At 43.4% G+C, this 24,320-nt stretch overlaps 1 protein-coding gene across 2 annotated transcripts in view; it reads left to right on the top strand.

Moving 5' to 3' along the window:
- Positions 1-24,320, top strand: part of SLC24A4 (solute carrier family 24 member 4) — a 109,743-nt gene that overhangs the window by 63,212 nt on the left and 22,211 nt on the right. For both annotated transcript variants that reach the window (XM_079948578.1, XM_079948579.1), the window contains exons 3-9: positions 11,196-11,272; positions 16,312-16,386; positions 16,841-16,925; positions 18,005-18,108; positions 20,578-20,652; positions 23,205-23,230; positions 23,977-24,030. In XM_079948578.1, coding sequence (XP_079804704.1) covers positions 11,196-11,272; positions 16,312-16,386; positions 16,841-16,925; positions 18,005-18,108; positions 20,578-20,652; positions 23,205-23,230; positions 23,977-24,030 — 496 coding nt within the window. The remainder of the gene's footprint in view (positions 1-11,195; positions 11,273-16,311; positions 16,387-16,840; positions 16,926-18,004; positions 18,109-20,577; positions 20,653-23,204; positions 23,231-23,976; positions 24,031-24,320) is intronic.

Genomic DNA, 24,320 nt, shown 5'->3' with positions numbered 1-24,320 from the left:
TAGTAATTAAATGCCTACTTGCTGCCACTAGGCTATGTCTTGCCTAGTTATGGAGGTTATCTAAGGTCCCTACTCTCTCTGTCAGCTATGGGACTTTGCAATAATGAGTAAATTAACTGAACAGAGCCTAGTAGCAGGAGGACAAATCAACAACAACCCTGCTTCCTTGAAAGTTTGTTACTTTGGTTTCATATACTGTACAGTACTAATATAAACAAGCAGACATTTCTCAAGCCACAAACTGATATATTGCAGTTATGGTCCTTTAATATTTGCCAGCTTTTTCACAAATGTATGTTACGGAATGTTGGAATGGGGTAGGGGAGGAAATGTTTTGTGCAGTGCCAACAATCTAGAAAGACCTAATGACCCACCCATTTAGTAGAGATCTCCTTCATCTCTGCTTGCTATATTTTGATTGTGCAATGGGTTTTTTTTAAATAAAAAAAACCAGATCACTTAGAATCATAGAGTTGGAAGGGATCCTGAGGATCATCTAGTCCAACCCCCTACAATGCAGGAATGTGCAGCTGCCCCATATGGGGATCAAACCTGCAACCTTGGTATTATCAGCACCATGTTTTAGCCAGCTGAGCTATCCAGGCTTAAAAGGCTTATTAACAGGTTATTGGTGATGATTGAGACATGGAGCCTCCATGTTCATGGGCAGCATATCCCTGGTGATCACATGCTGGGATGAAAGAACAAGCGATGGATAATTCAATGTCCTGGTTGTCTGCTTCCCAGAAACATATGCTGTTCCTGTGTGTGTGTGTGTGTGCATGCATGCATGCATGCTCTTCCTGGATAGTGAGTCTTAAAATGGACCCTATTCATTTCATGTAAAACAGAAATAAAATGAGCAGGTGAGTACAGGGCTCCTGCACCTTTAATAATAAATTGCATCTGGTGAAATTTCATCTTCTACACAACTATTAAAGGTGCAGGAGCCCTGTCATCTTTTCCAACCTGAACAGAAATTAACCCCAGGAAACAGGGTGTTCTACAAAAACAAGCAAACAAATCCCCCTCTAGGACTGCAGAATCAGCAAGAATTCTCCAACAACTTGCTCCTTATCAACCGAAATTCCTGCCTAAAATAACCCATAGCCCAGCCCGTTATGTATAGCTATTTAAGATCAGGGAGGCTCCTGTAGAAGGACTAATCCCCTTGCAGGGAAGTCACAGAATGCCCTGTACAATCAGCATCCTGCTGAGGATTTCTTGTCTCTGTGGGTGAATCATCTGGCGATAAGGTGAAGAAATCACATGCCTGGATGGGTTATAAAACAGCAGTTCCACGTGGCTGGTGAGATGTTCTGTCAGGCTTATGAGATTTTGGAACTTAGTCCATTGGCAGGCTGCCTTCAGCAGTATAGACAGGGCATGTGGGAGCAATGCTATCCTGCTATACATGAATGTCTGCTGCAATCATTATCTAGTATAACCATCAGGTGTCAGTCACAAATCCACACACCCCTTGCTCCTGCAGAGCCACTCTACATTTGAAAACTAGAGGAGACACACAAAGTGGTCATTTAAGCAATGCACTTCCATTTAACACTTCTGTGTTGATAACCCAGTTGTTGAGAGTGTTTTTTAAAAAAACAAACATATCACATGATCATCTGCTGAGTTGTCCAGAGCTTGTTTAAAAAAGATCTATCTGTAAATACAGAGATTGATACAGAAATTTTCATGGTGTTTTAACTAGTAGTACAGTAGCAAATTTAGAAGTGCAGTGTCAGGGCTGGTTCAGCACAGAAATTCAAAAGTGAGCAGTAAGGTTGATTCTTTATTCAGAGAGACAAAACACAGCAGAGAACTTGGCGGGCAGAACTAGCCCAATGAAGCAGTTGCCAGAACTGTGGATCTGAGCCTCCAACTTCCTCCTAAATCTTCTCCCCAGCGAGCTGGTACCTCGGGTTACATACGCTTCAGGTTACAGACTCCGCTAACCCAGAAATAGTACCTCGGGTTAAGAATTTTTCTTCAGGATGAGAACAGAAATCGTGTGGGGCCAGTGCGGCAGCAGCAGGAGGCCCCATTAGCTAAAGTGGTGTCTCAGGTTAAGAACAGTTTCAGGTTAAGAACGGACCTCCAGAACGAATTAAGTTCTTAACCCGAGGTACCACTGTAGTAGCAAACTCCTTCATGGAGGGGCTGTCTGTGCCTTTTCTTCTGCTGCATGCAATGTTCTCCTCTTTCTTCAGGACAGAGGAGGAGGGGAGGGGGAAACTGTGGAAGTGGCAGATTGCTGGGGATCTGTTGCTGCCTCAGCCTCCTCCTCCTCCTCCTCAGCTGTCTCACTCTCAATTAAACCTAGTGCTTGCTCAGCCTCCAACCTGTCTGCCCCCTTTCTTCCTCTGCCTTGGCTTCTGAATCCCACCACCATTCTCCTGACTCGGAGCCTTCCCACTCTGATGCTTCCCTGTGGGGTGGGTTCCCTGGCTGTAGCCTCCCACCATTCCCCCTCGTCTAGCCAGTCCCTGATACGCAAGATCCATTCATACAAATCACAGCCACACCCCTCTCACTGCTATGCTTCCTTATAAGACTTTATAATCCACTAAGATTATACAGTAATCTTATAATTATACAATAAGAGCAATTAAGGATGCATGTGCTACTATTTTTTGTGCGTGTGCATAGGCAAATGATTTGGAGAGCTCCAGTCTCTTCTTTCAGAGCAAATGACATTTTCCTTGAAGTTCCATCTTACATAACAGAACTTGGAACACCCTTTGTTTTCAGTGTTCCCAAATGCTTAGCTTCGGAGCATCCAGAACAACAACTGCATGATGTTTTTCCCATGTGCCTTCTCAAGAGTGGCCCAAGGAGCTGTTGGAAACACGCCTGGGAAGGCCCCCAACTTTCCAAGTCTTCGGGGCGTCTCTCCAGTGGTCCTCCCTGGCTGTAAATCTCCCTCAGCCCAGAGAGACCGGTGATAAGCGACCCCTCTCTCCTGAGAGGAGCACACTCGTCTTCTGGCATATCATTGCAGAAGAAAAACTCAATCAGTAGCTCTAAAACTACTTTATTTACAGTCTATATACAAAGACTCCATCAGCACATCTGTGCTCTTTCAGCATCAGTACAGAACAGCAACACTTTCAGAAGTGAAACTAACTTCCAACAGCCCTCAGACTTCATGCTCACTCAGACACTCACATGATGTACACAAAACATAGCACAACAGTACCAATTGCTGGAGCAGCTCGGATAGATAAAATGTTGGTTTCTGCTCTCTTCACTGTGCAGCGAAGTAAACACGAGACAGGTGTTTACATTCCACAAGTCTGTGCTGTTGGAGTTTCTCACGGGAAAGGAGACTGGATGTGACGTACACTGGTTTCCTGTTTTTCACTGTTCACACAGTGATTCTCTCCGTGCTTCAGAGGAGAGAGGATGCTTTCTCTGCTCCGGCAGAGGCAAGATGTTTCTCTGTAATCTACCAGCTTTGAAGTGTAAATAAAGTAATATAGAGTATGTGGCACGTACTCCTCATCATTCCGCTATGCACGGGCTACTGCAATTTCAACATAAAAATCCTAACAGGAGCCAGTCCTCAGTGGCTGACTCACCTTTCACTCTGATTGGCTTGAATCAGCACAAAGGGGGAGACGGCTCCTTCTCAGTGACTGGAAAGATCCACTTTCATGCTGACTGGGTGGTTCTAGGGTGCTAGAGACAGGGACCTTGCTGAGTCTTTGATCCCCTTTGGCAACTGGGCCACCACACCTCTGGTTTTAACAAACGAAAGACTGTGTTTGGAAGAAGTGGTCCACTTTCATTATTTCTGGTGCTCGCAGCAGATTATTGGGGAAAAGTTAAAAGAATAGAAAATGAGTTGAAAGAAAAACCTAAAATGGCAATTCACAGGACATATCTTGGATATGCTTACTTGGAAGTTATTTCCACTGTGTCCAGTGGAACCAGCCTGAGATGTTTTGCTGCTGTAGGCAAAATGCCCTGATGCCACACCCCACAGAACCTGCCAGTGCAACTACACAGGTGCCTTTGGCTGTGCCACACTGCTGCCGTAATGCAGTGACAAGGGTGCAGTGGTGCGAGTGAAGCCTGGGGGGTGGGGTGGGGAGGTTGGCAGCAGCTCACTGGCTGGGGTGGGGAGAAGGTAGGGCAAGGGTCAGATCTACTACCTGAGGCAAATGGCTTCACCTTGTCTTATTGATGAATGGCGCTCACCCTCTGATAAGTTTTAAGGTTGCTGCTTAGTGATGCAGTTCCTAAGCGGCAATCTTACGTACAATTATTATTTTAATAGAATTTTAGCTTGCCAAGTGTATACTCTCTTATAGAGAGTAAGCCCTTTTGAAATTGCAGGGACTTCTGAATAAACATGCATTATTATTAATAATATCATCATCATTATCATTGCGTAGGATTGCACTGCTAGCATGTCGATGTGTTATCATGCATATAGTGCTGGACTAGAAATCCTTACTTGGCTTTGCTGTGCAGCTTCCTGGAATCTGTTGAGCAAGTAATTAGCATTTAGACTAACCTACCTGTAGTGCACATAAAATGGGATCACCCCAGGGATGCTATTGTGAGCTCCCTGGAGCAAAGGTGGCATGCAAATGAGATAGACAAATAAAATAACATACATCCCTGGCTTACTTATTTGAGGTCAGGTAGTGGGGATGTAAGAACATAAGAAGAGCCTGCTGGATGAGGCCAATGGCCCATCTTAGTCCTGCATTCTGTTCTCCTGATTGCCAACCACATGCCTGTGTGAAACGTGCAAGCAGGGCCTGAAGGCAAGAGCACTTTCCCCTCCTGTGGTTTTCAGCAACTCGTATTCAGAAGCATTACTACCTTTGACCATGGAAGCAAAGCATAGTCATCACAGCTAGCAACCATTGGTTGTCTTATCCTTCATGAATTTGTCTAATCCTCCATGCCTTGCATAATTTTATAAACTTTTATTGTGTCACCCTTTACTCACCTCTCAGGACCCAGAGTCAGGAGTAGGTCAGCAAGAAACACCTGGTGTCAGTGAAGTTAACTCTAGATTCAAAGAAACCGAAACAGTGCTGGCCTGGTGATCACAGTAACTCTTCCCAGTGAGTCCCTGCTTTCCCACCACTCCCTAAGGCACTTCCCTCAATTCCTTCCCCAGCATCCTAAGGCTCCATTGTCTCATCTCTCTCTGCTCTGCCCTCTTCATTCCATGTTCTGGGAGACCAGAAGAGGAGCAGAGCTGGCCACAGCAGGAGGGGGGGACTCCCTGAGGCACGTCCACCACATGTGATAAAAGGTTCCTTCTTTTTCTTTACATTTCCAGCATTTATTATCATGTCTGATACATTTTTGCTAACTTCACTGGTGTTAAATACCACCTGTACATCATTTTCATCAGATTTTCTCTTAATACATTACAAGCTGTAAACTGGATTCCTTTTGTCCACAATTTCTCCCAATCCTCCATCAAGATATTGTGCCCCACACCCCTGGCCCATTCAATCATTACCAGTTTCACTTGTTCATCTTTCGTATGCCATTCCAGCAATAAATTATACATCTTAGATAGGTTTTTTTGTTTTTGTATCTAGTAATTCCGTTTCCAATTTGGATTTCTCTATTTGAAAACCAATTTTCCTATCCATTTTAACTCTACAATGTTCTCTTTGAGGTGAGGCAACCAGAAATGTACACAGTATTCCAAATGCAGTTGCGCCATAGATTTGTATATTGGCGTTATGATTCTTATTATGGCAGTTTTATTTTCAGTTCCTTTCCCAATGATCCCTAGAATGGATCTTGCCCTTTTTACACCTGCCACACTGGGCCGACATCTCTTGACCCCCGCCTGCCATCTTGAATGCAGCTTCTGGCTTGATGGAGAGACCCTACCATACTTCCTCACCAAGGCCCAGAGGCCACAATGAGTTTGGATGAAAGGAAGCAGTGCCAAGATTGGAAAAGGGGATGGTTTAGTTCCGAATCAAGTGTCCCTGAATCCAAAACCATTAACGGTCCACAAAGTACACAGAGAAATATTGCAGACTCCCAGATGCACCACCAGTGTCATGGTGTAACTTCCAGTCAATTGATACCATCACAACGCAGCTGCATTGGTTTGGGTTTTTGAAGGTTTCTAATGAAAGACTGGGAGGAGCTGGGAGTAATTTAATTAAACTGGCTATAATGGACACATGTTCATTTTTCTTCTCCCTTACATTTTAGATGCATAAACATTGTCCTGTCGTTTGGTACCAGCTTTGCCAAGCAACACAGTGGGAATTTAGTTGGTTAATCGTAAATGGGGACGTATGCTGCCTTTTGTACTGAGGTCTGGGAGAGAATGATAAATCCCGAGCAGCAGCGCAGGGGGCAGCTGTATAGGAGGATAATGCACTGCCTGATGCAAGTGATTTGAGGGAGCTGCTTGATTTAGTAACATCCGGTTTACATAATGTGGAGCGATTCTGGCCTCTCGAAAAATTGACAACAACCACTGAAGATTACCGCACGCCAGCAGCCGTTTTGTGGATTATCTGCTTCAACGTCCCAGAAGATTAATAATGTCACTTTCATCCCAGTGTCAATATGCACCATCTCCTGATGAACATGGTGCCAGAAATGCTGCCAATCTCCCTTTCCCTATTTCCCCTCATCTCTGCTGCTCAAAACAAACACACTTGCCCTCCCACACCCCTTGTATATGGCTCTTCCAAGCACAGAAGGAGAGAAGTGAGGGAACTAGTCTGAGAATTAAGTGTCGCCTGTTTGTGACTTTCTCCACCCTTTCATTAGAAGTTGGTGAGTGTCATTTCAGAGGTGACCTCATAAGTGCCCCATTTTTCTTGTCTCCTGAATTCTTCACTGCCCCCCTCTTTTAACATAGCACAGTATTTGGGGCTGTCTTTGAAAATGTTCTGGAAATTTAAGTTGCTTAGGAACTAAATATCTCGAACTGAGCAATATAAGCAAATTGGATCAGTGCGTTGCCATCTTCACTGGTTCTCCATTGCTGGGCCCTACTCATGGTTTTGAACTTTAAGATCCTTCACAGCTTGGGGTGAGGGTGCTCTAAAAGAGAACTGCCTCTCTCCGCAGATGTCTGCCTGGACCTTGAAACCTGGTTAAGACCCACCATAAGGGAGGGCACACTCAATTGCAATTCTTGGCTGGAGCTTTCGTTGCACCTTTAAGCAGATAGAGACATATGGCCCTATTGAGAAATGGCAAAAATCCAGCAACAGTCAGGTTGTGACCAATGATGGTCAGCTCACCCTAAGGCTGCACTACTTTGGGATGCAAAATGCGGTTTCATATGATATATATGTTTTGCATGTGCTTCCTTTGTCCCACAGCCTCCACTTGTAGGTAACATTCTCAAATTATTTTCTGGGCCACTCTCTGTATTGTCAGCTAGTTGCTAGCAAGAATTCTGCATAGCGTTGTCTGATCAGAATTTCAAATATAAAAAGAAGCAGTTAGCACATCATTTCTATGGAACTGCAGCAGAGCCTAATATATTCTTTTCTGTAATAAGCATGTCTTCAATGGTCCATGTGGTTCTGGAGAAAGAACATGCATGTGCATATTCTGGGCTAAAAATATGGATTCTGCAACTGATATGAATCATACACTGAGCTTAATTTATTATACTTCACTTTTACTGCTTTGCTTAATTAATTCTGTGTCGGCCATTCTTCGTGGTGGGGGTGGGGGAGGGGGTAACTATGCTTTGGAATACAGTACTGACTCCCCAACCACTTCAGATCTTATTCAGCCTCTCCCCGCCCCAGCTTCTCAGATTACAGCAGTGATGGAGGCTAGGAACTTGTGAGATTTTTTAAAACGAATGTTGAGATTCCCAGGTAAGCTGAAATATGCACTCTGCTAGACTCACAACATTAGGGTTGCCATATTTCAAACAGTGAAAATCCAGATAGAAAAGTTGTTGTAAATTAAGGTGACTCTTCATATAAGAATTGCTAGGCAACTCTGGTTTGATAGCAATGATGAAATATATTGCAGAACACAAAAACAGCAATAAGCACTCTGTTTCTGTTATATGCCCAATTCTTGCACTCCTTCCCCCTCTCCTTCTTGCTTTATTGGCCGCTGGATTATTTGCATTTGTCTTGAATATTCGCAGAGAGGTTTGTAAAAATACAGCTTTGTCTTTGGGACTTCAGAAAAGATTGGCACATTATTATTCTTTTATTCTGTGATGATGTTGCGCCATTTGGTGCCCATGGGCATGAAAAGTGCAACTGGGAAGGTTTGTATCTGTATCAAAGCAACATTTTATGTGCTACTCCCAATTGATTGCCTATTGAATTTTGAAGTGATTTATCGGCTATGCTCCTGAACATATTATGAATAATTCAGTCCTTTAATGCAGTTTGCAGCATTAACACAACTTTATTTAGTTCCTTTTGGCTGGGTTTTCAGAAGTTCCTGCTGTTTTTAAAGGAGCCAGGCTTGGGACTTAAAAAAAACAAAACAAATCTGATTTGCAGTACTTGGCAACACACTCTGAAAAGCAGGTTTGTTGCCCTTCTGCTGTTACAGGTGCACCAGAAATTTAAAATGCAATGGGCCTCTCCCTCCCCCCCCCAAAGAAATTTGCACGTTCACATCATTATCGCAAACAGACCAAGATTTTAACCACAATATGAATTGGGTTTGAAAATCATGGTTAAAATTTGAGGGGCCAATTTGTAATGTGAAAAAGGAAACTATCCACTGCAAAAGAATACAAATATTTGCATAAAATTTGCATGTGCTGGTTTATGTGTCTAGATGTATATTTATCAATAATTACCTTAATTTAAATAGAAATACAATTTATCTCACCACAGCGAGGAAGACTTTGGTTAGCTGACTCCTGTGCCTGCTCTGTTGCCTCCAGATTGCCTCTGTTTTGTGGGAGGGATTCAGTCGCATTCCAGAAATTTAGGTTGGGGCAATTAAAGTGGATCAAAGCGCTCTGCACAGCAAATTCTCGAAGAACTGACCACATGCTTTTGACTGTAGGGACAGCGTAGACCCAAATGAACATGATGGGATAGGGGAAAGAGAAGGTGGTAGCTCACACTTAGAGACATGTCCTTGAGAGACGGAGAGCGGCAGGAAACCCATGTTATTTGGATTGTTCATCATGAGAGCTCCCATCTCAAACTTGGGTCCCCAGCTGTTGTGGGACTACAGCTCCCATCATCCCAAGCTAGCAGGACCAGTGGTCAGGGATGATGGGAGTTGCAGTCCAACAACAGCTAGGGACCCAAGTTTGAGAAACACTGCTGTAGAGCAAGGGTGGGGATCCTCCTGGGCCCAAAATGCAGCCCCCCAGGCCTCTCTGTCTGCGCCCCAAGACACACCCTCACCAGCTCTACTCCTAGCACTTCTCAAGGACTTTGGCCTGGCTGGAATGCATCCTTGAATGCTGGTCATGCCTCTTGTTTGCCTGAATGGAGGACTGTGGGTGTCCAAGCACCTAAATTTTGCATGAATGGGATGTGGCCAATGGTACAAAGATGAGAGACACATCCTTTGCCCCACACTGGCATGTGGCTCTCAGCTGATTCCCCTTCATAGAATCATAGAGTTGTGGGGCTGGAAGGGACTACAAGGGGCATATAGTCCATCTCCCTGCATTGCATGAATATTCTGCCCAACAATGGGGCTCTACCAACTGAGCTGGAATGCTCAGTTTGGATTTTTTTTTTTTAAAGGTTCCCCATTCATGCTGTAGGGTGACCATAGGAGACAGTCTAAAAAGAGCTACGGGGGAAAGGCTGTAGCTCAGTGATAGCACTTCTGCCTTGCATGCAAAAGGTCCCAGGTTCAATCCCCTGTAGGTCATGGAGAGCCTCCTGCCTGAAACCCTGGAGAGATGCTGTCAATCTGTGTAGACACTGCTGAGCTATATGAGCCAATCATCTGACTCAGCTTCCTGGCAGCTTCCTGTGTTCCCAAGAGCTGCTCGTGCTTCTGATTCAGCACTGTTGAACCAAATACAAGCATTTTTCAGAGTAAAATGGGGGCACATCCAAAACATCATTTTGCGGCCACTCAAAAATCCCGGGGAATGTGGTAGGAACCGTGGCCTTCAGTCACTTAGAAGCTGCAAGAATGATAATAATAAAAAGCAAGCTTTCACTTTAGCCTTGCAAGTCAGCCTACAGAAGTTACTATCGCACAAATTGAGTATTGGGTATTGTCCGATATGGTGTTGATGGAAAGGAGATCAAGCACTATGTGTGTGCCTAAATCTGCTTGGTGTAAGGGATTCCCTGCAGTCCTGTTGCCTCTCATGTGTGCGTTGGCTTAGATATGCTCTCTGCATGCAGATTATTCCGTGGTGTATTGAGGCCAAAATCTCTATTTCAGGAAAATTAATTGGATTGAGATTTATTTATTTGAGGTTTAATATTTGTTCCCCAGAGACGGAATGAAAGTGTTGCCGTCTGCAGTGTACTCAGCTAATCCTAGCCTTTCCTGAATGTTAAGCTTTCTTTATGGCGTCAGTGCTGTTGCCATACAGAATCATAGAACTGTAGAGTTGGAAAGGACTCTGGGGGTTTTCTGGTCCAACCCCTGCAATACAGCCTCCTCAACTGAAGCCTCCTCAGCTAAAGCATCCATGGCAAATGGCCATCCAACCTCTGCTTTAAAACCTCCAGTGAAGGAGAAACTACCCCTCCTGAGGGACTCTGTTCCACTGTCAAACAGCTCTTTTATCAGAAAGTTATTCCTGATGTTTAACTGGAATCTCCTTTCTTGTAACTTGAAGCCATTGCTTTGTGTCCGACCCTCCAGCGCAGGAGAAAACAAGCTAGCTCCATCTCCCAAGTGACAGCCCTAGAGATATTGGAAGGTGGCTATCATCTCTCCTCTCAGTCTCCTCTTTTCCAGGCTAAACATATCCAACCCCATCAAGTTCCTCATAAGGCTTGGTTTCCAGACCCTTGATCATCTTGGTCGCCTTCCTCTGCACACGTTCAGCTTGTCATACCCTTCTTAAATATTTATAAAGACATTGAACAGCAACAGGGCCCAGGACAGAACCCTGAAGCACCCCACTTGTCACTTTTTCCCAAGATGATGATGAGCCACATCATTTGCATATAATGCTACTCCTCCCCTCTTGTGTTTGTTTGTTTTTGACTCCCTAATTTAATCTTTCCTGTTCTCTTTTTCTTTCTTTCTTTCAGCGATTCATGAATTTCCTGATGATCTATTCACAAATAAGGAAAGGCAGCAAGGAGCAGTATTGCTACATATTCTTGGTGTAAGTATACCTAACTTTTCTCATATATGTTGCTGTTATTGTGCAGATGGTTAGCTTAAGCGCGACACTGATTTATTTCTTAACTCGGGGTGCAGATGTTGTTGGACTATGACCCCAATGATCCCTAACCATTGTCTGTGCTAGCTGGGGCTGGTGGAAGTTGGAGTCCAAAAACATTGCGGGGGGAGGGGACACACTGATTCCCACCCATGGCCTTAATTTATATATGCCTTCCATTTATAGCCAACCTCATCCTGAAGGGCTGGAGAGAGTAAGTTCTTTAATGGAGCTCTGCTTTCAGTTGACAGACTTCCTGGAGACTATGAAAAGCCACACAGCCAGTCAAAACAGAAAATACTTGCTTAGATGGACAAACCGTCTGACCTGATACGATGCAGTAGGAGTGTCCACAGAGCCTCAGCTCCTAAAAAAGCTCAGGGCAGAATCTCCCATGACACTTAATATGGGCTAGTGGTTGACAGAAATGCTGTAGGATATCTCTTCACCCTGTATCATTGGTTTCTGCTGGTAAGGGCAGGGAAAATCAGTGTGATGATGCCAGGACACTCACAAGTTTTGCTGCATGTTAGGAAAGCTGAAGGGAATAACTTAAGACTTGCCTGCTATTTCTAGCAGCCTCATAATGCGCAGTTGTGTCCTGTTTTATTTGCCTTTTAACTTTGGTTATCCTGATGCAAAACATGGAGAGTTCTCCTTTACATCCTCCTTGTGCTTCAGGACCAAATTACATGTTGTTGTTGTTGTTTTTATTATTATTATTATTATTATTATTATTTTATTGTTAAAATAATTCAACATTAATACACATACAAACATACATTTCATACAACATACCTACCTACATACAACATACCTACAACATACCTACACTCAATCCCACAGATAATTCCCATCACCATCCACCACCCCTCACCCTTTATGTTAGACTTCCAATCTACTCAATTGCAATTTCCACTTCTATTGCTTTCTTTCACACACCTTTAACCTAATTTCATACTTCTTTTTCTATTACACATTGTTATCCATCTTATTTAGTACTCCAATATTTGAAACGAAACTTGTTTATTCTAATAGGAGTTCTGATTTTTCGATATAGTTTTGCAAGTAACCTTTAAACACCTTCCAGTCCCTGTCTGCCTTCTCTTTTGAGATCCTTCCAATTTCTCCCATTGTTTTGGATATATTGTAGTACTCCAATAATTTGGCAAGCCATTCTGTCTTTGTTGGTACAGTACCACTTTTCCAATTTTTCGCAATCAATAGCCTTGTGGCTACTGTTGCGTATAAATATAAGATCTTGTCTTCTTCCTTTAGGCTTCCTGGTACTATTCCCAAATTACATGTTGAGTGCGAATGCATGTAACAGAAGTCTGATGGAGATTATTATTATTGTAAAAGCTGATTGGGAGCAAGGATGCAGGGCTGAGCACATAACCCTTTCACTTCTCCTCATGTAGTTTTAAATGTATGTGCATATAGAATTGCAGAGTTGGAAATGAACCCCCCCTGAGTCATCTGGTCCCTGCAAGGCTGTCCCTGGGTGGGCTTGAACCACCAACCTTCTGATTAACAGCCATGTGCACTGACCCCTAATTCATAACATTCATTGTAGTTTAGCCCTCAGAAAAAAAGAATAAAGTATATTTCCAGGAAAACCTGTTACAATTGTGGTGCAACGTTTTCTTAGTTTTTAAAAGAAAACCTTCAGTGTCCCCTGCAGCTGTTGATTATTGTGAAATATAGATCCTATATTGTTATATATAGATTTCATTGAGGTAGACTACAGAGAGCAGCAAGACAAAATAAACAAAACACCAAGTGGCAACTTTAGGGAGATGTGGCTGTTTCTTTTTGGTGCATAGCAAACTTTCTAGAAGGAAGACCATTGGGCATAACCCAGTTTTCTTCATCTAGGATTGTTTTCTTCATCTAGGATTGGTAAATGGATCCCTCCAAGCAACCAAGTACACATGCAGCCTGATCATATGCACATTGGTCAGAAATAAGCCAAATTTTGTCCAGTGAGACTTTCTCCTAGATCAGCCTGCGCAGAATTTGCAACTTTAAGGTGGTTTGTATGCAGCAATGCAACACAGAGCTCTTGAACATGCAGGCCTGCTCACAGACTTCACAGGAAGATGCACAGTAGGAGAACTCTTGCAGGTGCATTTTCCAGGCTGTGAGATGGTTTGCACTAAGAAGGGGAAAGAGACCTATGGCGCTTCTTAAAACAAGAAGACCAGCCCCAAGCTTTGTGTGTATACTGACACACACACAGCACTGTGGCTCCCCATTCTGGATCCCCATTCCTGTCAATGGAAGAGACAGTAATGAGCAAGTGGAACCTTCTCTCTGTAGAACTGAATAATGAAGATCTTGCAGGCGGGGGGGGGGGGGAGGTCTTGCTTTGGAGTCTCCATGCCTGCAAAACACCCATGTATTCAATTGACTGTGTGTAGTTCAGGGAAGGGACTTACCTATTTTATTTATTGTTTAGCATCTAACATACAGTTCAGGTGTAATTTCTGTTCATTGGACACACCTTCCGTCAGAAGGGGGCGATTTTTGTTGATTCTCCTCCCCTCTGCAGCTTCTTGTGGCCCCCCAAAATCTAATGTTAGAAGACCTTCTAAAACAGTTTGCTGGAAGAGGGTGGATTCTGTGGGGGGGTGAGGCAGTATGAGCAGAAATCACCTTCCTTCTCCCTTCCACCAGCCTTTAATGGACTGAAGGTCCTTTTGAAAAAGGAAGGACTCCTTCTGTTCACAGAAAGCACAGTTAGGGTCCAGGTCTATAAGATGCCAGCAAGTTACAAACCCATTTCCGTTTTGGATTTCAGGAAGTAGTAATTGCTTGCCTATGATAAAGCCTCCTCTTTTCTCTTCAGCAGTTCTTCAAATTTCTGAACTAATTCAATTCAGTATCCATAATCAGGCTTGGTTATATTTACATTTCTGCTTTAAAGTCACCTCTTCAGTGGTTTCACATTTTAAATGCAAATTGTTCTTTTCAATTGTACTGTTTTAAAGAATAAATCTGAATTTCATGTTTGTATTTTGAGGAATGGGATGATTCAAATAGCCTCTGGCTAAATTGCTATTTTAATAATAAAAGAGATTAGAGGTCTGTCTTGGTGAGGAGAACTGAGAGAGTGTTTTGGCACCCCGTATTGCTGCTGTGACTAGCAGAGGGAGGTATGGGACCAGGGGTTGATCAGACCAGGTAAGAAGAAGGGGCATAAGAAAGTTGAAGGTCATTTCTCCTTCTTGGCCATCTTCCACACAAAAGACTTTGGGTTGCCATAACCGAAAGTCCTCATCCCTGGTCCTGTTGCTGCTAAGGGCCAAATCAGCCCATAACAAGAGATCCCTGACCTACCATTTGATAGCTGATGTGGTGGCTGATCTGGCATGTATTACTAAGACCTGGAGAGGTTTTCCTCGGAGGCTTTGCCCTTCTGGTTACTCGGTGCAGCAGCCACACAAGTTGGAGGGCCTAGGGTAGGGTCACTGTTATTCATAGGATTGCAATCTTCTTGACCAGCAAACCCATCCATTTCGGATCCAGTTTCAATGGTTTGTTCGCAGCATTTGAAACGCCCACTGTCCTGGGCACATTTTGCGACAAGGAATTTCATTAGCGCAAGCAGTTTCTGAGCTCTGGGTGCAGTACTGTGCCTAAGATTTCAGATTAAAACTGCAGAGTGGAAGGAAAGGAGGACCTTTTCTGCCTCCCCACTTCAGCTACTCTCTGAAGACTGGAGAAGAGACCTTCTTAAGAATATTAGGGGGGCAGGCAGGGGAAGCATGGCTTTGTATTTTGCAGTCTTCACATGAGAACTAGACCATGTGATAAATGAATATAATATTTTAGCTGCAGTTGACTCATTTTCAGCTTTGTAATTTTCAGCTTTGTAAGGGAGCTGGACATGTTTAGCCTGGAGAAGAGGAGGTTAAGGGGTGATATGATAGCCATGTTCAAATATATAAAAGGATGTCACATAGAGGAGGGAGAAAGGTTGTTTTCTGCTGCTCCAGAGAAGCGGACACGGAGCAATGGATCCAAACTACAAGAAAGAAGATTCCACCTAAACATTAGGAAGAACTTCCTGACAGTAAGAGCTGTTCGACAGTGGAATTTGCTGCCAAGGAGTGTGGTGGAGTCTCCTTCTTTGGAGGTCTTTAAGCAGAGGCTTGACAACCATATGTCAGGAGTGCTCTGATGGTGTTTCCTGCTTGGCAGGGGGTTGGACTCGATGGCCCTTGTGGTCTCTTCCAACTCTATGATTCTATGATTCTATTCTATGATTCTATTCATTCTATAAAAAGTGTGCCTAGACATTCCATTGTTGCACCCATAACCTAGGTTTAAGGTGCCATTTAGCTCCTAGCTTTTGTATCTCAGTTTCTAACACTATTTGTTCATAGCGTTGGGGCCATCAGGAGCTCCCTAGTGCAGCTGATGGGTTCACTGTCAGTGCCGGTCAAGAAGCCTCACTTTCTCCATTTGCAGGTGTGGTTTGAATCCAAACTGCGCTTGCAAACAGACTTCAAAGCAGCTCACTGTAACCACCAATCAGCAGTTATTGAAAGCCCTTTTGAATGTTGACCACTCTACTGACCTGTCAGTGTTGACCCATGGGGGTGGGAATTAAGAATCTAGCCTGCTGGCCAAATCCAGCGCTCCACCCCTGAAATAAGGAGATGGAGGACTCAGTAGGTGAAAGTCACTGGAGGCAGGAAAGCTAAGGGTAGGGGACCTAGGTGAAAAGTGGCTGAAGGAAGGGAGTACACAGTAGAACAGGAATGGGGAACAAATGTTTATTAGACTCCAGCTCCTACCATCACCACTGCTGCCGCAAAGACTTGGTACTTGTATTGGGGATTCTTTCTAAGTGATTCAGTTGTTAGTTGAGTTTGGGGTTCATTTGTTTAATTAGGATCAGTACTCAGTACTAAGTGAGTTTCACTTGTGACCAAATTTTGTAATATATTCTTGTTTTTTTCTCCACCCCACAGGCTCTGTATATGTTCTATGCCTTGGCTATTGTGTGTGATGATTTCTTTGTTCCATCTTTAGAAAAAATATGTGAGGTACGTAAAAGAGGATTTTTGCTCTTCAAAACCTATGCATTCACAGTTGGTAGACTTAAGGGGGAGAAGGTACATCCCTGTCTGACAAAATGGAACCTATATTATTTCATCCTTCACATCAAACACGGGACTGTTTATTCTAACCAGGAATGGGGGTGGGTGGGTTTGATTCAGGTCTCATTTGAAGCTGAATCTACCAAGGTCACACTTTCTGAAACAATATGTGAAGCAAGACATTAATCAAAACTGCATATCATAAAAAATGTGTTTATTACTGCAAAAATGTGAAACCGAGAGAACCAAAATGGACAAATCCTTCCATTCTTAGTTCTAATTGTTTGCGGTCTGCTTCACCCCAGCATCTGAAGGCCATGTCAGCCAAGAATGGCATTTTAAGATTTAGCATTGCTGCCAATCACATACTGGAATAATGGGTCCCAAATGTTTCTTTCAGAAACTACATCTGAGCGAAGATGTTGCAGGAGCCACATTTATGGCTGCAGGAAGCTCAACGCCAGAGTTATTTGCATCTGTCATAGGTAAGATATCTCCTTTGTAGTGTTCATATGTACCAGTTTTCCAAAGGAAAGGGTACTAAGGTGGCTACTACACAGATGGACCACTGGTATTCAAAATAACTATCCTAATGACATTCAAGTGGGAGCCTACTTCACACAGTAATCATACACTGGGTCAGGGGTGGGGAACTGGTGAGGGCAGATCCAGAGGCAAATATGGGTGGAACGATGGATGTAACTTATGTTTGTACAGTCAGCTACACTTCAGCCACACACAATGTCCAAGAGGGCCTTCACCCCTTTGGGGATGTTTTTGGCTAACAGGGGGAGGTGCTGTTGGCTGTTGAGAGAAGGAGAAACTTTTTCCTTGTGAACTTCCTTAAATTCACATCCAAGTCTCTATTTCATTATGCACCAAAGTGAACTTTAGCATTAAATGCAGACTTCTCTCAGTTTTTCTACATACTTTCTTGTCTTTCTGCTTTCCTCGTTAGACTCATATGCTAATCTGTGTGCATCCTTCCTCTTGCTTCCCCTGCTTCGATTCTGTACCCTTCCCTCTCCCCCCTTCATTTATTCACCAAATCCTTATGCTGCTCCTCGTCTCCATGCTTCCAGATGTTGTTGGCCAATGGTTGGAGAAGGTGGGAGTTGTACTACAACAAAATCTGGTGGGCTATATGCTCCCTTTCCCTGTTCTTGGGGTTCCAGCACTCTAAGCAGCATTTGGCCCCTCCCACGTAATAATGTATATTATTTTGGGGACCTCCCTCTCTTTAAGTAGCTGCTGCTGTTGATGTTTCGTCATACTACTACTCCTCTGGCACAGCTTCTGGGAACGTAAGAATTTGCCTTGTACCAAGTCAGTCTATTGGACCATCAAGCTCAGCATTGTTTACACTGATCAGCAGAGGCTCTCCAGGGGTTCAGGCACTACCTGGAGATGGTGGGTATTGAACCTGGGACCTTCTGCATGCAAAGCAGATGCTCTGCCACTCAGCTACGGCCCTTCCCAAGGATCGTGTAATTTAGTTGTTATTTTTAGCATATCTATTACTGTACTAACCCCCTCCTTCATTTCTCTCTTTCTCTCTGTCTAGGTGTGTTTATCACTCATGGTGATGTAGGAGTTGGAACCATTGTTGGTTCAGCCGTTTTCAATATTCTTTGCATTATTGGGGTCTGTGGACTTTTTGCTGGACAGGTTAGTAGGTTGCTTTCATTTTCTTTACCATTACTTCTCCATAGGAGGGTAAATCAGATAATATAATATGGAGTAAATCTTATTTAAAAATCAAAGGAATTATGTGATTGTGAACATAATAAGCTCTGTTCATTTCCTGATGATACCTAAATGAATCAACTTGAAGTAGCTTCGCAGTGTCCTGGCTTCTTTAACCAAAGTGTGGTTTGTTTTTTCATCTGAACCCAGCCCAGCAGACTAACCATGGTTTGTTTTCTAGTAATAACCCATATTGTGAAGCCGTGGTTTGTTGTTGGTTTATGAAGCATAGCTTATTTAACTATGGTTGGGTGGTATATCCAACCCCAACAGTCTTGCTTTGGCATGGTTTACATGGACACCTCTGCTCGGGTGTTCACCAAGCTATAGAGCAACCTGGAAAACAACACAAACTTTGGAGGAACAAGCCATGACTTGTTTGTTCCACTGTAAGATTTGTTGTGGTTCGTTGAACAAACTGTGGTTAAAATAAACCATGACTTAGTGTTATGTGCAAACCCAGCTGGTGTGTGTGCAAATATAAAGACACTTGTTTATAAAAAAAATAAATATTGGCTTGAGACATATCCTCAGTTCTTGTGATGTAGTTCCATATCTAATGGTTGGATTCATGTCCTGCCTCTTAAGGGAAGCATTTCTTTTGGCCTTATTCACAGAAACAAGAGACTTAACAAATGTGCTGTAAGTTTTGAGCTTGCTTTAGTTTATGTTGACCAAAGTGAATCTGATGCTAAACTTGGCACTTGTATTTGAGCAATTCTTTTAAAAACATTAAATAAGGGTTGGAGGGAAGCAGCAGGTTTCGGATTATGGCATATACATTTTTTAACTTTTCCCTCCCACATTACAATCCCAGTGAAAATCCCCTCTCTCCAGAGGTGCTTTTCGGCTCTGGCGGGAAATCTGCTCTTCCTCTTTCCAGAGTACCTCTCTCCAACACAGCAGGCTGAGTCACAAAGAACTGTAGAATATTCCCCTGTAGCTTTGTTGACACTGACCTTCCTTGGGAACGTGTGTGTGTGTGTGTGTGTGTATGTGTGTGTGTGTGTGTGTTGCACCTGTTCTTAAAATATTAATGGACATTCATTAAAGTTTACCAAACAAGTAGAAATATTCAACTTTGACATGGAGAAAAAGCACAGTATGTTCATTCAAATATAAGGAGAACATTAGGTACTTCTGCTATTCAGATGAATGTTCTTTAGAATACTCGTAATTACTAAAGAATTACTTCTTTGGAATACTCATCTGAATAGCAGAAGTACCTAATGTTTCTCCTTATATTCAGCTGAGCACATAGCCCTTTCTCTACTTTGCAAACCTGAATATTTCTACTTTCATGGTAAATTGTAATGAACAAGAGGTGCAGTCCAGCCAAAATGAAGCACTTCAAAGTCCATTGCTTTCACTGGAAAAGACCTGTGCATATGCTCAATATCCTGTGGTTGTTGGTGGGATTTAAAAGTGTCCTTAACTTTGAATTATTCCCACAAAGCATCACACTGTATAACTGTTTTCCCTGTGGGTGCTTAATCAGACAGAATTAAGACTGTGTTGTTCAGAATTTTTCTTACGTCAGAGTGAAGCAGTTCTTCCGTAATAGCCCTGAATATCCCACAGCAGCTGTGGGGAACCCTTTGTTCCTCCAGAAGTTTCTGAACTACAACTCCCATCATCCCTGGCCACTGGCCATGCTTGCTGGGCTTGCTGGGCATTGTAGTTCAGCAACATCTGGAAGGCCAACAGTTCCCCCGTCCTATCGTATGAGGGGTTTCATTCAATGTGGTAGGGTACCCTGGATGAATACCCATGTGGCTACTGTTTTCTGATGTCTCCCATGTGGTTCTTAAAACATAAGAACATAGGACCATAGGAAGCTGCCTAATACTGAGTCAGACCATCAGTCCATGTAACTCCCTGTTGCTTACCCCATCTGGTAGTGGCTCCGCATGGTTTACCTACTACTGAATTTTGGCAATTTTGGCCCTTTCCCTTGAGATCCAGAACTCCCCTTCTTTGATAGCAAAAGAAGGTAAGAGACCATGCATGTTGTGTTGGGTGGGCAGGATTGCATTGAAATAACCCATAGACCATATTAGCATGGTTCTTACTACATTAACATGGTGCCCTCCAGAGGTTGTATGACTACAGTTTCCATCCTCCACAGCCATTATGGCCAATGGTCAAAAATGATGGGAGTTGGCATCAAACAGCATTTGGAGAGGACCAGGTTGGCTATCTTGTCCGAAGTCATATGTGATGAGCAAACAGAGAGATGTGCTTGCATATGTGAACTGGCGCTTTGTTCATTAGCATTGCTCATGTATAGTAAAGCTATACAACCAGGTATTTTCAGAATCAGTCCTTTAAAACCCTAAGATGAAAGGATGGCTAAGGAGTAATTCTGGAGTAACTCTGTCCTCTTTCCAGGTGGTCCGTCTCACCTGGTGGTCTGTGTTCAGGGACTCTGTCTACTATACCATTTCTGTGATCGTGCTTATCGCGGTAAGTTTCCATTTTTGACCTGCTCCTCCATGAAGTGGTGAAGGGCCTGAATTTGAGAAGTGCTGTTGTCACCAGAAAGTTCTTGTTTGTTTTAGGACTTCTTATGAAAAATCAGTAGATGAGGTCACTTATGATGCTTAAAACTAAATTTAAAACTAAATTTAAAAGCTCAAAAAACTACTGAGCTGTGAATCTAGCTGCTGTTCCCATTCTCAACTGGAACTGGAAGTCCTCCCACTTATGATGCTCCATGTTTGAGAGGGCCCTGGGCAAGATGGTCTCTGGCGGCACTTTGATTAACCCAGCTGACAGTGGTAGAGGGAGCAACAATGCTTCAAGCAGCTCTGGCTGGCTGGATCTAATTGCCATTCTCACAATGTTCCCAGAGCAGGGAACTGCATTCTGTTGTACGGGAGAAGTGCATGCAAATGCAAATACATGAATAAAGTCTTAACTCCCCCCCCCCAAGTGAAAAACCAATATTAAAAACATATCTCCAGATTCCAACAGGAGTGGGGAAGACGTTGGGAGACCAGTTTAGAAATGGTTGAGTAAAGTAACCTGCAATGTTGCTACTCAAAACTACAGCCTTCCCAGGGACGCTTTTTATTTAAAAAATAATACATACGTCAAGTAGAATAGAAACATTGCCACCCGACCCCACCCCCACTCACCATACCCCCCCTCCACCTCTTTCCCCCTTTTCTTTCTAATGTAACACTAAATGTCTCAACAAGTGAAACTGATCTGTAGAAAATGTAACAACAACAACTTACTTATACCCATCCCATTTGGCTGGGTCCCCCCAGACACTCTGGGCAGCCTCCAACAGGAGATTAAAAATACATTAAAACCTCAGTCATCAGACCTCGGTCCAGTATACCTGAAGGAGCGTCTCCACCCCCATCATTCTGCCCAGACACTGAGGTCCAGCGCTGAGGGCCTTCTGGCGGTTCCCTTGCTGCAAGAAGCCAAGTTACAGGGAACCAGGGCCTTCTCAGTAGTGGCACCCGCCCTGTGGAACGCCCTCCCACCAGATGTCAAAGAGAAAAACAATTGCGTGGCTAATCCCGCCCCCCCACAGGTTGAATAAATAAAGACTACGGACACAAGAATTCAGGTTAATGGGCGAAAATGGCCTCAACTTTATTGATTACAGGTAAGAGGGGTATTGGCTTTAGGCATTGGCCCCTAAGAGACTATCCGGTCTAACCGGGAAGGGTTAAGCACCAACAGGGGGAGCCACCCGAGATGCATATCCCTGGGCGCTCCCCAAGGGGTTACCGCTCGGGGGCGCGCTTTAGGCCCTAGCCTCCGTAGGTTTCGGATGAGGCGACGCCCCTCGGAGTCCTTTAACGAACTACCCTTCAAGCCTTGGGGGAGGTGATGGCAATCCTCCCCCCCAACCTCATTTGCATGACAATACCCCAGCCAATGCCTAACCGCCAAAACCAAGGAGTTGTGACGTTTTGCTACGAGGTAGGCGAAAAAACCAAGTGGCTTAGAATTTCAGCCAATTAGCCAAATGGAAAAACTCCTACCAGGCCCCTTGCGGCGACCAGCCGAAGCCCATAGCAAAGTCAAGGGCAAACCTAAAGGGCGGGTGGGTGGGAAACTGCAGCTGATGAAGCGGAGAAAAGGGGTGAGCCAGGGTCGCCCCGGCCTTAAGTGGCCTTAGATCGGCCCGCCCCCAACGCCAGCCGATTGGCTGATGGTGCGGAGAATGCTAATTAAGGGAATTCCCTGCTTCCCGCGAGGCTGGCGTCAGCCCCGCGGGAGTGTGGGTGGGGACGTGAGCCCGCAACCCTTCCCCCTCCTGAGGATCAGTTCGGTAGTGGCACTACCAGACTTTTAGAAGACATCTGAAGGCAGCCCTGTTTAGGGAAGCTTTTAATGTTTAATAGATTATTGTATTTTAATATTCTGTTGGAAGCCGCCCAGAGTGGCTGGGGAAACCCAGCCAGATGGACAGAGTATAAATAAATAAATTATTATTATTATTATTATTATTATTATTATTATTATTATCATTAAAAACTTTATTATTATTTTTATCATTAAAAAACTTCCCTAAACAGGGAAACAATAGAGACATTGCACATACTTTTGTAAACCAAGAAATCTTTAATAAAAAATATGTTTTAAAAAATGAGAAAAAAAATGCCAGGGCTTCATGATACACCTGTGTGTAATATTTCATATACTCAGTGCTGTTAAACCTAATGCACCATCTGTGAGTCTGGATCTGCATCCGTACAATATAATTGCCACCTTGTTGTTGTTTAGTCATTTAGTCGTGTCCGACTCTTCGTGACAAACACCCAGTTTAGATATGGTGTTGAATTTGGCCTTGACTGCCACAACAGTTATACAGTATCAAACATTTATAGTGGTTGAAAGTATTTTTCTACCCAGAAACGATTCTATGCCCGACATTAATATCTGCCTCTGTTAAGCCTTTTCATGTGCTGTGTAATGTACTGGAAATTCGTTAAATTGCTCTAGAGAAATATAATTCTTCTTTTCTCGCTCTCCTTTCTCCTCCCTTTTAGTTTATCTATGATGAGAAAATTGTATGGTAAGCTGTGGTTCTTATTTCTTGCACATGGATTGAGGATTAGAATGTAACCTTGTCTTAAGTATTTTGGGCCATATGACAAGAGAGAGACCCCTGGCTTGAGCCCATTCTGTCATTGCAATGCCGATGATTGAAATAAGTGAATGGTTAGCCAGGGTGAAGGGGCAGGTGAAGGTCGCGTAGCATTAGATAAATGAATAAAGTGATGCTACAGTGTTTCAGGGAAGTCTTTGCTGAAGAAAGGTGTCTCAGGAGAGGGAAATGGTTTGGCAAGCAGAGTGGTAGAGGCTGTTAGACCTAGAGAATGCCAGTTCAGAAGGTAACACTGGGCAACAGAGAAAATGGAGCTGAAAGCAGAAAGGATGGCATGAGAAGAGGCTAAACAGATGAAAGGCCCAACAAGCCAAAAAAAGTAATTATGAACAAATTGGGATCCGAAATTCCAAATAATGCAAATAATGAGATGAGGTGCAAAGGGAAAGGGGGAGCAAAGAGCTTTTGCCCATGACAATAGTTAGTTTAGTTAGCTTATTAAATTTATGAATTGCTTCCTGCAACAAAAAGCCCCAAAGAGGCAAATCTGTTTGCATGAACAATGGGAGCCCTGCACACACAAAAGGCAGAAAATAATTGCTCGCAGTGGTATCAGTGGTGCTTTCCGAAGAAAAGTATGCTTTGTGGCCTAGTGACAGCACTGCTAATTGCACCTGGTACTTTACTAATTTCCTTCTTTTTATTTCTTTGAGGTGGGAAAGTCTTGTGCTCATCATTATGTATTCGTTCTATATACTTATCATGAAGTAAGTACTTTTCTTTTCTCCCACTGTTCTTTAATTGTGTTTGGCTATTGTTAATCTGGGGGTGCATTGTGATTTAATGCATGCCTAATGATTACTCAGATAACATCACCTTTTCCTTTTATTGCTGTAACATTCCCCAGGCTGGATAGATTTTTGTCTGGATATATATTGTGTGCAAAAAAGCACAGAGAGTTAGTAGTTTGGCCCTGTGGAGGCTGCTGTAGTACTGAAGGGAGTTGCAACTAAGAAGAAATACTTCTCTGGAAAGTGGGTTTCTTGCCTTCCATTGT

The sequence above is a fragment of the Podarcis cretensis genome, assembly GCF_951804945.1.
Source record: "Podarcis cretensis genome assembly, chromosome: 1".
In the NCBI taxonomy this organism is placed as follows: domain Eukaryota; kingdom Metazoa; phylum Chordata; class Lepidosauria; order Squamata; family Lacertidae; genus Podarcis; species Podarcis cretensis.
This window is presented reverse-complemented; position numbering and strand designations above follow the sequence as displayed.